The sequence below is a fragment of the Vipera ursinii genome (genome assembly GCF_947247035.1).
Source record: "Vipera ursinii genome assembly, chromosome: 2".
NCBI lineage: Eukaryota > Metazoa > Chordata > Lepidosauria > Squamata > Viperidae > Vipera > Vipera ursinii.
In genome coordinates, this window is record NC_139513.1 from 264,206,344 (window position 1) to 264,220,518 (window position 14,175).

The window sequence follows — 14,175 nt, forward strand, 5'->3', positions numbered from 1 at the left end:
TCAGTTTTTATTGCTTTTGGGAAGAAAAAAACCTAGACTAGAGCTTTCAAAATGGGCTCAGATAATGGTTTTTAATATAGCTAAAGAAGGTGAGCATAGCATTGCATGAGCCATGCTGTGGGCTCTCATTAATTTCTCTTACTGCTGGTTCATCGAATAGGATGCAACAGTACAGAAATTTATGTACTCTGTTAATCTTAAGTAAATGTCTATGCATGCTTTGGAAAACAAGCCCTGTTTGTTACAGTATATATTTTTAATTATTAAGCTTGGGGGGGGGGGAATAAAAAAGAGCAAATACCAGTTTCAGTACTTGCCTGATATTACTAAAACATTGTTATAAACTGAAAAGTAGTACCACCAGCAAAAGATATGGTCTACGACGTGTTTTTAAAAAACTAAAAATAGATTTCTTTTAAATATATGCGTGTGGGCGGGGGGGAGAATACAGACTAGCTTACATGAGAAGATTTTTCTTTGTTTATGTATTGATAAAGAAGTATCAGTGAATATCAAATCCACAGGCCTATGCTACAAACCAATGTAGATTTTGTCACAGTAATGCTGCATTATAGTTTCTTTGACTATCCCATGCGCACGATCAAGCTCTGATCTTGATAAATTCCATACGCTTCAGATTTAGCCTAGCCAATTCAAGAATATGAATTGTATGCAAGGATATACAATATGTACAGTATAATGGAGCCCCATTTCCATCTGTCCTGTTTGCCATCGTTCACTCCCTAGAGACTAAAATGGACAATGTGAAATTTGAGCGGGCCCCGAACAAGGAGTATATATCGGAGGTGGTGACCCTTTGAGAGCTGTATGCAACGAAATTTCATTTTGATGTATGCCGATTGGTGTACATTCAAAGTGACAATAAAGTTATCATCATCATAATAGGCAAGGTTGTTTATATTCTATTAGTATCAGAATCCTCTGGTATGAGAAAGAAACATTAAAGATTCTATTTTGAAATTTGGTTTGAAGGTTTGTAATCTAAAATGAGATTTGGAAACAATTTTGGTTGTGAGTCTCATGCTTGTGCTGCTTTCTCATGTTAACATTTGCTCCTTTATCTCATGTTGGTAAAAGTATAAGGCAATTGCTTCAAAAGTGTAGCCTTGGCATCTTGCCAAATCCCACTAATTCCTGCTACTACTACCCAGTTGATCATTGAGACACTAGTGAAATATTATAATAATAATCTTGCCTGATAATAAACACTTTCTGAAATTGTTTTGGATACTGCATTATGATCTCCCTCAAATTCCATAATATAAACTTCCTAGTCATTCCATATATAACTTCAGTCTCAATTATTACAATTATCTCGCTCTGTGTGTGTGTGTGTGTGTGTGTGTGTGTGTGTGTGAGAGAGAGAGAGAGAGAGAGAGAGAGAGACAGAGACAGAGATGGAGATGCTGTGGAATTATTTAATAATTGGAAATCTATTGTGAATCATTTGGAGGATTTGGTCTCAATTTTATTCTTCTTGTTTGCCATAATGAAAATACTTACCATCGGTATGTTCAGCCAATATTGCAATATCAATATGATACCAAAACACACTTCTACCTTCCTTATCTTTTCCATAGGAAAAAGGATCCATCTTCTGTCATTTGTTGCTCTTTTTTGAAGGTTGGGGAGAATTTTGAAGGGAAAAAATAAACTTTTTAATATGTTGGCCATACATATTTCTGCTTTTTCAGATCTCTAGCTGGTATTCGACAGCCTGAAATAAAGGTTCACCTACAATCAAACGTAAACTATTTCTTCTATGCGAGAGCAGTTAATACCTTTGGAACAAGTGAACAGAGTGAAGCTGCTCTAATTTCAACAAAAGGTAGATAAACTAAGGAAAACTCCACAAGAAATAGAGAAAATGCAGAAAGATTTGTATGCTTTCTTGCATATAGCATACTTCTTTGGTTTCCAGAAAAAAGCTGTATATTCAGATCCATTGAAGACCCAATAGCCATATGACTGAAGCTGATTAAAAATAAGTATAATTCAGGTATTTCTGGGAAGACATTTGATGGATTGATGAAACCATTTGCTTTAAAATCAGGCTTGCTGAAGTTTGAAATTATCATGCCAGATCTGTCTATTCTCTCTTTCCTCACTCCCTCCCTCCCTCCCTCCATAGAGACACAAACATGTAGAATTGACTTATGGTAGCCAGTATCTCACCAGAGCCCTGGTGGTACAGTGGTTAGAATGCAGTATTGCAGGCTGACTCTGCCCACATCCAGGAGTTAGATCCTGGCCAGCTCAAGGTCGACTCAGCCTTCCATCCTTCTGAGGTCGGTAAATGAGGACCCACATTGTTGGGGGCAATATGCTGACTGTAAACTGCTTTGAGAGAGGGCTGTAAAGAAATAACTTTTGTGAATTTTATGCAGAATTGACTTGGGAGGCCGGTGTGTGGTGTAGTTGGTTCCCATGGTGTAGTAAGATGGAGGGTTTGTTGTCACTGTGTGTTGGGGGGTGGGAGCACAAAGGGAGGCTCAGCTAATCTCAATGTACATATAGTTGTACTTTGACAATAAAGGTTCATTTCATTTCATATATAAGTCTAAGTGTTATCTTCCACTTAATGGAATATTTAATGCATAGACTCATAGGAAGTCTGCATTTAGTAAGGATGTGTAGAAATACAAAGAAGATACAAAAAGGCTGTTCCATATCTAATATTTGATAGCAAATCAATTCCTCAAAATGTATAAAATTATAGTATCATCCCCCTTGCTATATTTAGAATACAACAAAGAATTATGGCAAGAAATCTCTGGAGAACAATTGAAGGCTAAAGCATACAAGGCAGCATTGGTTTTAAGGTTTAACCTTGACTGTTTGGCTTAATTGCATTGTACACAATAGCTGTATGAACAGAAGGAAGTTTATGATGGGTCATTTCATTGTATTGGGAGCATAAATAGTATTTGAAGGTTGTGACTCTGCAAAAGATTGGATTAATCGTCTTCCTGAATGCTGTTATTCCAGACATTTATCAAAAGAAAACCAAACATATACATATATATTCTATATGGGTTGGGAGTCAATACTTTGTTTCAGATGTAAATAGGTTAACGGTCACTGATTCAGTGGCTGTGCTGTCAGAGATTGTAAGAATATTTCATGGTGAAATGAGAAAAAATATATTAATAGATCTGAATTCATCAGCTTTTTTTTTAACCTGACGTTGGTTTTCTTTCCTTTGTTATCCACAGACTGGTTTTTCTCTAGTTATTCCTGTAGCATTAGGATTCTTGTAGACCATTTGTCTTAAGAAAAGATCTTGCTTCTAAAGATATGCATATAAATGAACTCCTCATAAATTTCTATAGCAGATGTTTTGTGAGATTCTCCAAAGAGGTTTCTGAGTTAAAATGCAGGTCATTCCAGGTTGTCCATCTTTTTCTGGACCAAAGCCAATATGTAATGCATAAGTGCATCTGAAGGGGAGTGGCTATTTCTGATTTATATGAAAAAACAAAGGATGTTCGTGTTTTGAAAGGAAGCATATAAGAGGGAAAAGTAAAGTCTCCTTTGAGTTGAACTGAACTCCTGGTAACTTCATGGAGGTGGAGAAGGACCTTGTCATTATCCTTCCTTTGGGGTGCTTTTTCAACTTCCCAGGCTTAATATTTACATTTTAAAGAGTTTTCTTTGTGTAAGTTATAATAAAAATAATAGTTGGAAGGAACCTGGAGGTCTTCTACTCCAACCCATAAAAAGCCTTATTGGGAAAGTTAAATACTGTAAAAATAACATTACATTGAGATGGTATTGTGCAAATTTATATTTTTAAAAATCTGTGGAAAATTGTGCACATAAGCTTGGCAAATTAAGGTAAGATGCAGATGGAAAAAGATGCACGTGATTCTGGTGAATCATTTTTTTATGCTGCCTTTCTCATGCACATAGGAAAATAGACTAAATTTATCATGATCCTTTTCCTTTGCTTTTTAGTGCTGAAGGAGTGAACTCTCCCTTTGAGCATAACTTCTAATGGCTTGATGGTTAGTAGAATGAATCCAAGTTTCTAAGTTCAGATCAAACCTTAGTCTGGGAAAATGTGATGATTTTTTCCATTGACTTGTATAAAAACAGCAGAAACTTCATGCTTGTGTGTTAGAGTTGGCTTTTAAGACTCTTATTTCTGAATGCTTAATTGAAAAAGAAATGGGGAGGCCTACCAATCTCACACAATATTGTTTTTCTTATAGTGATTTCTATAGTTTTTAAGTTTTTTTTATAATACAACATGAACATCAATTTCCCTCATTCATGAAATGGTGTTTATTTTTGCCTATGAATTACAATAGGAACAAGATTTCATATAATGAGAGAACTTGTTCACTCTGTACTGCAAGTATCGCCCAATGGAACCATGATATGCCTTCCGGATGATACTAATCTCACTGGGTAAGTTTTACTGATTCGTGTTCTTTCTTTCTATTGGATAATATTTTCAACAGGATGTGTGCATTAGAAACCATGAAAAAGACTTACTTAATAGAAGAAAAAGTCTTCCTTCCTTCCTTCCTTCCTTCCTTCCTTCCTTCCTTCCTTCCTTCCTTCTTTCTTTCTTTCTTTCTTTCTTTCTTTCTTTCTTTCTTTCTTTCTTTCTTTCTTTCTTTCTTTCTTTCTTTCTTTCTTTCCACTTCAGGTTAGTTAAAAAAAACAGTGTATGTTAAGGAAGGCATAATAAAGGACAATAGAAAAATGATCATTTGGATGCATGTCAATTCATCAAAATATCCAAATGATTTCTGGTTTGGTTTTCCTTTTTTTGAGGGAAGTGTCTTTGCTGCTTTGGTGCATTAGTGTGTGTCCCTCTCCAGCCAGCCAGCAACACCAGCTGGCCCGTAGAACCTCAGCTTTACACAAGTTATTTTTGTCCTTTAAATAGTAGGTTGCTTGTGGTCTTGATCAAGATCATGTTTATTACATGTTGTAGAGCCCTCTAACACTTTCTCTACATATCACAACTAGTAAACAAGATAGAGAAAAAATGCAGGGCATGCCTATTGTGATTCTTTCCAATCCCTTTACCAAGCAGAGGATGTTTCTATTTTGTCTGTGCCCTAAAATAACATGCTGCATCTGTGTGTGCATTTTTGCTGTTTCCCCATGACACATTCATGTACAGTATGTGAATGTCTCCTCGGAAGCTTTGGAGAACTACTGTACATACAGTATACTCTACTTGGGGTCATGCGTTAAGGAAGGAAGGGGCTTTCATTCTAATAGTTGTATTCTAAATCTTTTTCCAATTGGCTCTCCCAGAGAGATGAATTGGAGGAATCTGAAGGGGATTTTCAAACCCAGCCTTCTTCCACCAACATCTCCTCACCACGCCAAATGCAGTCTCATTCTCTTTGTTCTTGGAGAGTTGTCCTGTTGACAGAGTTCTGAGCCCCTTTTTATTTCTATCTTTCCCCACTTTCTGCTGGCTCGGAAAAAGTAACATGTTAGGGAAAGCCTCTGGATTTCTTTTCCATCCCAATGCCAATAGTAGCCATAGGAAGTGCCTGCATTTTTCTTCTGTGTAATGAAGTTACATATTGCACCTGTATAGACTTTCTATGGATATGTATTGCCTCTGTGCATTAGTGGTATCTGGATGCATGTAGATGTGTTGCACATGTGTGTGAGAGGGGCTAATCAGAATGGAGATATATGTGTTGCCTGTGTGTGCCTAAGTTGGGTGCCCATTTACATATTTCTATTCTCCACTAATACACATATATGTCTATTTGTGCACATGAGTGTGAACAGGGTAGGCTGCTCCACTCTAAACCACATGACCAGGAGGAAGAGAGGTTTATGAGTCAACAAACCAAATTCTAAGCTATTACCCACCAACATCTGGGGAAATTAAACTGGATTTTTTTCCCTTCTGGATTGGGCCCATTATTGAACTCAATGTTTCTTTTGATGACTTCTCCGCTCCATTTTTGCTCTTGTTCCATTCTGTTTTCATAAAGGCATCCTTCGGACAGACATCAGAGTCCTTTTTACATAATTTATTTATATCTTTCTATTGGCTTCAAAAGGAGAAAAGGGTTGTCTCTTACTCTAAACACTGTTAAGGTTATGGTGAAAAGCTAGGAGACTTGAGACTTTTATAAGATTTGAGCTTGCATGATTTTTGGGGGGATGCAAGGCCACTTTTCTTTGTTTCTCTTTGTGCAGAAGCCCACCAGTGTTGGGTGAATGCTTGCCTGCCCAAGGATGGCATTACTGGGAAATCACCGTCAGTGATTGTGGAGCTTACAAGGTTGGGATCTGCTCTTCAACACTCCTAGAAAGTAGTGACCTGGGACAGAAAAACAATTCATGGTGCTTACACTGCCCCAACAAAACAAGGTAATACAAAATAGCTCTTCATAGAAACTTCACTTAATGTCCTTTAATGTTTTTCTTTGGTAGTGGGCACAGGCGATCTTTTGAAATGCCCAAATTCAGAGCAGAAAGTTGGATTTTTCCAAATTTTCCCCAGTCAGATGCATCTCTCTGTCTCTCTCTGTGTCTGTCTGTCTGTCTGTCTGTCTGTCTGTCTGTCTGTCTGTCTCTCTCTCTCTCTCTCTGTGTGTGTGTGTGTGTGTGAGGAAGGCAGAAACCACAGAGTGTAAAAAGTGTCAAAGCTTCAGTGTTGCTGACACAGCTCCCATTTCCTCTGATGGACATCCTAATCCAAAGGAATGAGAGAATGCTCCACAAAAACAATGAAAGTTTCTTAAAAGAGAGAATTGATCGTAAAATAACAAGTTGGAATTAATAGTCACAGAATATTAGTGCAAATGAGATAAAAAATAATCACCATCAGAAGCAGTGAAGATGATTTATTTCAAAATTGATTGTATGACTGATTACTATCCTTTCAAGTTAGTTTTCTTAACAACAACATAGACATTTTTTTCTTGACAACCTGTTCCTAATCTGGTTTTTTACATCTTACAATGGTGCATCTGTATCTTAATCCATCCACTATGCTGCTGGTCATCCTATTCTTATCTTTTCTTCTACGTTTCCCAGAACCGGGGCCATTTCCCAAACGCTAGTTTTCATATAATGTCTTCAATTTATTAAAAGTAGGATTCTGTAAACATCTAGTAAGAACTCTGGGTTGATTTGTTTGATTATTCATTTGTTGATTTTCTTGAATATCCATGGCATTCTCAGGAGTTTTCTCCAACACCATATTTCAGAAATACCATTGTTCTTCCTATTTTTCAAAATCCAGACTCTACATTTGACAATGTAAATAGGGAAAAAAATTGAAGGAAAGCAAAAAACAAATTAGAGAGCCAACCTTATTTTCCAATCTAGTGCTCTGCAGAAATTTTGGGGCTGTAATACCCAGAATTCCCAAGCAGCCCATGGTTTGAATTCTGGGAATTGTGGTTCGAATACATCTGGAAAGGCTGAGAATGATTGATGGAGTAAGCTTATTTAAATGAGCTCTCCTAAAATCCAATGTATGGACAGCAATACTATAAGCTGATTTGGTCATCTCCTTCTAAGGTTTCCACTGCTTTTACCACTTCAGCCAGTTCTTCTTGGCTTTGATCAGCTATAAGAGAACTAAACTTCACCCTTCTGAAAGATAAAATAGTAAGACCTCCCTAAGGGTTCTGCTGTTTTGGCTGTTTTTCCAAGAGTTGTCTAGATGTCCTATCATTATTATTTCTTTTTATCCTGAAAATTCTGTATTCCAGTCCAGAAAGGCAGTATCCTGGTTTTCTACCTGATTTGGTGATCTATAGTACTGCAGCATATCTTTCTTCTTTCCCCTTCCTTGTATCCTTATCCAGAAAATCTTGGCTACAGTCTCATTCCCAAATTCCTGAATCCCAGTGCATGTATGCATTTCTTTCACATGCACTTCAATCTTTGCATTCCACTGATGAGATTCAGAGAATCATAGAACCAAAAGGTTTGAAGGGAGTATGGAAGTCTTCTACTTCAAGACTCAGGAATCTCAGATCATCTTGGGCCAATGGCAGTCCAACCTTTTTCTTTTTTGATGTCCAGTGACAGACCACTCACAGTTCTATGAGTCATGCTGTTTCATTGTGTAATAGCTCTCATGGCCAGAAAATAACTCCTTATTTTGAATTTAAGTTGAATAAATCTATACCTGCTTCCCTATGATAGCCTTTCAAGTATTGGAAGACTGGTATCGTGCTTCGCCTTTGTCTTCTCTCCTTTAGGCTAAACATATTCAGTTCTTATAGCCAGGTTTCATAGGATTTAGCCTCCAGGTGCTTTGCCATCTTTGTTGTTTTTCTCTGCACAGTTTCCAGTTCATCAGCATCCTTTTTGTATATTGTGATGACTAAAATTATCATGTCCCATAATCTTAACATTACACCACTGTTGTTATAATCCAAATTTCATCCTTTGGTTGTTTCGACTAGATCATATTTTCTTTCCTGCATTAAGATTTCTTATTTTTTTCCCCTTTTTCCATACTTCCACTGGCAATTTTTCATCATCCCTGCAAAGCAGCCATTGCTGTTTCATTTATAATTGAAATTGAATAATATGTAAACAAATCTGAATGCAAGCTTCCATCTCTTTCTACATGAATGGGATGAACAAAATTTCACCATAAGGTTCTCTTCCTGATTTTCTGGTTGTATAATTTTCATTAACTGAAATAGGAGCAGAGCTTTGAACTCTTGCAATTTGTTGTTGTAATGAATCCTCCAACCATGAGATCCATCTGTCTTATCCTGGGGCAATTTGCTGCATAGTTAATATATTGCTCCCATGGCTGCTTCGCTCGAGGTCATCCTGATGATATAACTGGTATTGGGAGTGAAAGATAGACTAGTTTTCTTGGAGTGAATCCAGAACTTTGCAATGCTGGATGATCCTTAGCTAGGAATAGTACTCTAGCGATATACTCTATCTCATTTTTCTGGCAGATAAGGTCACATAGTGGTGGTTTTCAGACTTCTCTTTTTCAAATCTAATCAGTATTTTTAATTTAACAATCATTAATTGAAAAGGGTGGTTAGTATCTGTAATACTGTATTTCAAAATGAGTGCTTCATGAAAGATAGGCAGCATATATACTTCCTTCAAAGGGACGCGGTGGCTCAGTGGGTTAGGATGCTGAGCTTGTCAATCAGAAGGTCGGCAGTTTGGCGGGTCGAATCCCAAGTGCCGCATAGCAGAGTGAGCGCCTGTTACTTGTCCCAGCTTCTGCCAACCTAGCAGTTTGAAAGCATGTAAAAATGCAAGTAGAAAAATAGGGACCACTCCAGTGGGAAGGTAACAGCGCTCCATGCACCTTTGGTGTCTAGTCATGCTGGCCACATGACCACGGAGATGTCCTCGGACAAGCGCTGGCTCTTCGGCTTTGAAATGGAGATGAGCACCGGCCCCTGGAGTTGGAAACAACTAGCACGCATGTGCGGGGGAGCCTTTACCTTTACCTTATACTTCCTTAGTAATCATTTCAGCAGCCCTGAAAGAATGACCACCTTGATCAATACTATGGAGATACTTATTTCTGTGTGAAAATGCATAAGTAAAGGAATATTTATGGGGATGGGTAGGTCAGAACTATTCTCCCTCAGGTCCCATTATCAGATTACATACAGAAAAAATACTGGAATCCATACAGCCCATTTGTCATCATATACTGTAGGTTAATTTAGGTTAACCTGTAGATTAATAACCCCCCCTTCTCGATCTCTGCTCCCCACCCACCCATCTTTTGTTATCATATTGATGTATTCTAATTTTCTTGATCATTGTTTTATTGTATTACTTCTGTTTTGTTTATACTTCTTTCCATTTCTTCCTTTTTATTATAAGCCACCCAGAGTTAAACCCATGGTGAGATAGATGCCAAATAAATTTAACAAATAAAGATGAATAAATTCCCCAGACTTGTTCTAACTTTAAAATAAGCCAGTGGGTTTATGGAGCAAAAGTTACAACGATCAGCAAATGTGCCTTGCCTGTTTTCCTGAGCTTTGTATTTCTCTGTGGAGGATAGAGGCCAGACAGACATAGCTTCTTCTTACCTACCTATTGCTTTTCTACAAGTGAATAGTCAATTCTGTATCTAGACGGAAGAGATTTATATTATCTGGCCTATGGGCAGTACATTATATAGAGCTGTCCCTTTCTTGATCTGGTGTCCTTTTAATTTGTTGAGTTGTAACTCAACTAATTCCCAGGTAGAATAGAAATTCCCAGTCTGGAACCTGCCTGAGAATGCAGGTAAATGCAGAGCAATGCATTTGGAAGGATATGAAGCAGATAAATTATATACACTATCCCAAAGAGTATATAACAGCTCCAGATAATAGATATTGCTTTTCTTGTCCAAAATAAATCCAGTCTAATGCTTGTTTTTTTAATGATCCTGTGCATATATTCTAATTAATTTATATTCTTATTCAGGGCTTTTCTCATTACAAAAGGGAAATGTTGGAACACATTGTTAAGCAATGGGATTCCAGATCCTTATTCCTAAGATCTAAAAATAAAGTAACCTGTTGAGATCAGGTGGGGAGTTCTGCACAGTACTTTTCAGATCTTAGAAAAAGTTTTCTCAATCCCAGGAGCTGGTTACAAATTGGCCTTTGCAATCAGGTTGGCATTAGATGAGATCTAGATAGTGTTGGACTAAATAAATTCTGTGTTGGACCTTTGCAATGGATTTGTGTTGATTTTATATTTTTGCTCTTTGCAGTTCTGTATATAAAGTTCTCCACAATGGTGAGATGAGTGAAATTATGGTGACTGAACAGCCTGCCCGGATTGGCATCCTGCTAGACTATAATACTGGAAGGCTCCTATTTCTCAATGCAGAGAGAGGGCAATTGCTGTCTGCTATCAAGTATAAATTCACTAAAGCAGCTTATCCTGCTTTTGTACTGGAACAATCGGGGTTTCTCAACCTGCATACAGGCATGGAACTACCAGAATTTGTAAAGCAAAGCTGAACATTCTCTTCGGAATCACATACAAAAAAAAAACAGAGAAAGAAAAAGAAGAATTTGGTAAAAAAAATCTTGAGATGGTTTTTTTCTTTATATTCAATGGTCATGATTCAGAGAAATGGTCAGAGGGTTTTGTGATTCTATAAGTTTTCCCTTCTGTTCAGAAACACTACGCAGAGAGAAACCCAGGAACTGTAGGGAACTTTCAAGAGCAAAAAAACCCTGAGAAGTTCACAGAGTACATGTAATCCATCCACAGGCCTGCAAGGTATTTGGATGGTGCCCAAATTCTTTCCTCTAGTTATTTCTATTCACTGGAATCATGTGCTCAATGCTTGCATAGAAATCCTAAATAAGATCTCACCACTTAACTATTTTTCACGCACTTTGTTGCAGGTATCAAATTACTTTCTGGAGGAAAAGTGTTTATGTTACTATATTAAAATTAATGATATATTAAAATAATGAATTAAATATTAATATTAATTAATATCCAAAGACTTGATATGCTCGTGCAACACCTATTGGCTGAAGGGCACTAGAAGCTTCTTTTGCATTAATCTCTTGGTTTCAGGTCCAACACAACCGGCAAGACCAACCAAGCAAGAACATACAGATTTCAGGAAGGTATCTTTAATGCCAATCAGAAGTAAACATGGGATCTTGGAAATGCAAATAAGAATTTTCCACCTTCATTAACAGTGTATTAAAGCCAGTCAAGCTTCTCTGAGAAATTTGAAATGCACCTTCTTCGGATTTCTTTCTACTTGTGCTTAGTGGATTTATGTGAATTTTATTTATTTAAGACATTTATATAACTTCCCATGAGTGGTGTGGTGGCCTAGAGGTGGAGCTTTTGCCTCACAATCAGGAGGCTGTGAGTTGGATCCTAGGTAGTTTGCAAATATTTCTGTCTCTGAGCTCCATGAGTAATAGTGTGCTGCGAACTCCGTCTAGGCGTCAGGAAGGGCATCCATCCAGCAAACACTCTAGCTCCATTCATTTCCCCTGACTCCACCCCAATGCAAGGAATTACAGGGTTGTTAAAAGAAAAAAATACATAGCTGCCCATCTTTCAACCAACTTTGGCAGCTGCCAATCAAAACTTAGGTGTCAGCTGACATCCACCATCTCTTGATTATTTATGTCATGAATAGACCATCATGTAGAACAGGGGTCTTCAAACTGGCTGAGGAATTCTAGGAGTTGAAGTCCACAAGTCATAAAAGGGCCAAGTTTGAAGACTCCTGATGTAGAAAATCTATGTGGTTGCGAAGAGTCAACAGTGAGTTAACCACACATTATTATCATCATCATCTCCATCTTCATCTCATGCGTTCCTTCTTCAGGCTCCCCCCCCCAGATTATCACACTTGAAAATGGGTAGCATGCTTAAAAAGTACCCAAGCATAGGGTTGGCTCTACTTTGGAGCAGAGTGTAGTAATTGAAGTGACAGTGACAATTTCTCATCCACTCCTTCCGAGCATCCTTTTCTCTGGGAAAGTACAGTTGTATGTGCCATGCATGTTGCAACCTATTCTGGCCTCCTATACTACCTTCCTGGCATATTTTCTTGAGTTTGGCAGCTAATCTATTCTACATCTGTGCTTTTAAAAACATTATTAACACATACAATTAACAAAACAAACTTTAAAGTTAAAAAAAAGTAGAAACCAAAAGAAAAGGAAAAAAAAACTTCCAACTCTACATTTCTGCTTTTTAAAAGTCAAATATTTACTAGGTAAATATTTATAGCTTATCCTCTTTAATTCTTGGAGCCTGAGCTGGAAAAAATAATGACAGTCTATCAAAGATAAACACTAATTTCCACTGTCAAGTAAGAGCAGAACCAGAATTCCAGTACTTTAAATGGTACTGATATCCAAATCACATGTACTGTTTTTTTTATCCAAGGAAAAAAGAGATTGGCTCGATGCCAGCTTCACAGCCTGGGGCATGAATGATATTCTTGCAAATGTAGAGACAAGAGTTTTCATTTTCTTTACAGCAACCTTCCTTGACTCCTGCAACTCTTGACAGGCCCCTGCAGCTGCTATTTAAAACAGAAACAAAATGGGCGCATTAAATATATCCATGCTTTTTTATATAACACCATTTGCCCTGCTCAGAGCTTTGGGATTTGGAGCAGAAGATTTTGAAACTTCAAATCCTAAATGGGTCCCTAACACACAAACACACACACACATCACACATCACATGTCAACGATTGACTAGGCTGCTTTTCAGTGCTGATTGAGGGCTGTCTTCTGTTTCTATGTTAAAAATTCCCATTTTCAAAAGCTGCCCAAACAACAGCAGATAGGATGAGGTACACTTAAAAAACAGGCAGGATTTCAACTGGACCACCATGGCTGTTTTGAATGTTTGAACTACACCCTCTTTGAGTATTTTTACTTCTTCTTCTTCTCAATCTGTCCTTTGCAAAATGTTCAGGAGCCAAATAAGACAAATGCAGATAGTAGTGGCTTCAAGAAAATTGTTTACAATTAATTGGGGAAATCCTACAAAGCAGTACTGCATTTCTTTAATGAAGTGCATCGATTTTATGTTAAACAGGCTGAGAAAATCTTTGTCAGTTTAAAAGTAAGCCTATCCCTCAGCGACTAAGCTAAGAATTTATTGCAATTTTTTAAAAAAAGAAAGGGGAAAAAAAGCAGACTGATGTGATTCAGCTGTTATATAAACTTCAAAGGTTCCTGCCAGCAGTGCCAGTATGATGCCCATAGTACCAATGCTTCCTTTGCAATCTATTTTACAGTTGCCAGTTAGCTACTACAATTGGGTCCAGCAACCCAGTCATTAATTGAAGTGGTCACTAAGTAAAACCATGACTGTCCTTATGATCTTACTTCAGCTTTTCTTTGCTTTACAGACCTGTGAAAGTTGTAAAAATGATGATTGGTCATAAAATTGCGCTTTCATCACTGTTGTAACTGTGAATTCTCATTAAACAAGGACTACCGGCTGTGGTTAAGGCGCCAGGCTAGAAACTAAGAGATGGTGAGTTCTAATCCTATCTTAGATACAAAGCCAGCTGGGCAATCCAGTTGCTATCTTTCAGCCTGAAGAAGAAGGCAATGGCAAACCCTTTCTGAAAATCTTGCCACTAGGACTAGTCCAGGTGTAGTACCAGGAGTCAAGAATTGAAGATACAAACACAGAGACAAAAAG

At 37.6% G+C, this 14,175-nt stretch overlaps 1 protein-coding gene across 1 annotated transcript in view; it reads left to right on the plus strand.

Annotated features, from left to right (window-relative positions):
• The window catches only part of CMYA5 (cardiomyopathy associated 5), a 64,059-nt gene extending 50,138 nt beyond the window's left edge, over nt 1-13,921 (plus strand). The window contains exons 10-13 of the mRNA XM_083353116.1: nt 1,716-1,849; nt 4,335-4,434; nt 6,208-6,381; nt 10,733-13,921. Of these exons, the coding sequence (XP_083209242.1) occupies nt 1,716-1,849; nt 4,335-4,434; nt 6,208-6,381; nt 10,733-10,985 (661 nt within the window). The 3' untranslated portion in view covers nt 10,986-13,921. The remainder of the gene's footprint in view (nt 1-1,715; nt 1,850-4,334; nt 4,435-6,207; nt 6,382-10,732) is intronic.
• Nucleotides 13,922-14,175: the final 254 nt, after the last annotated feature.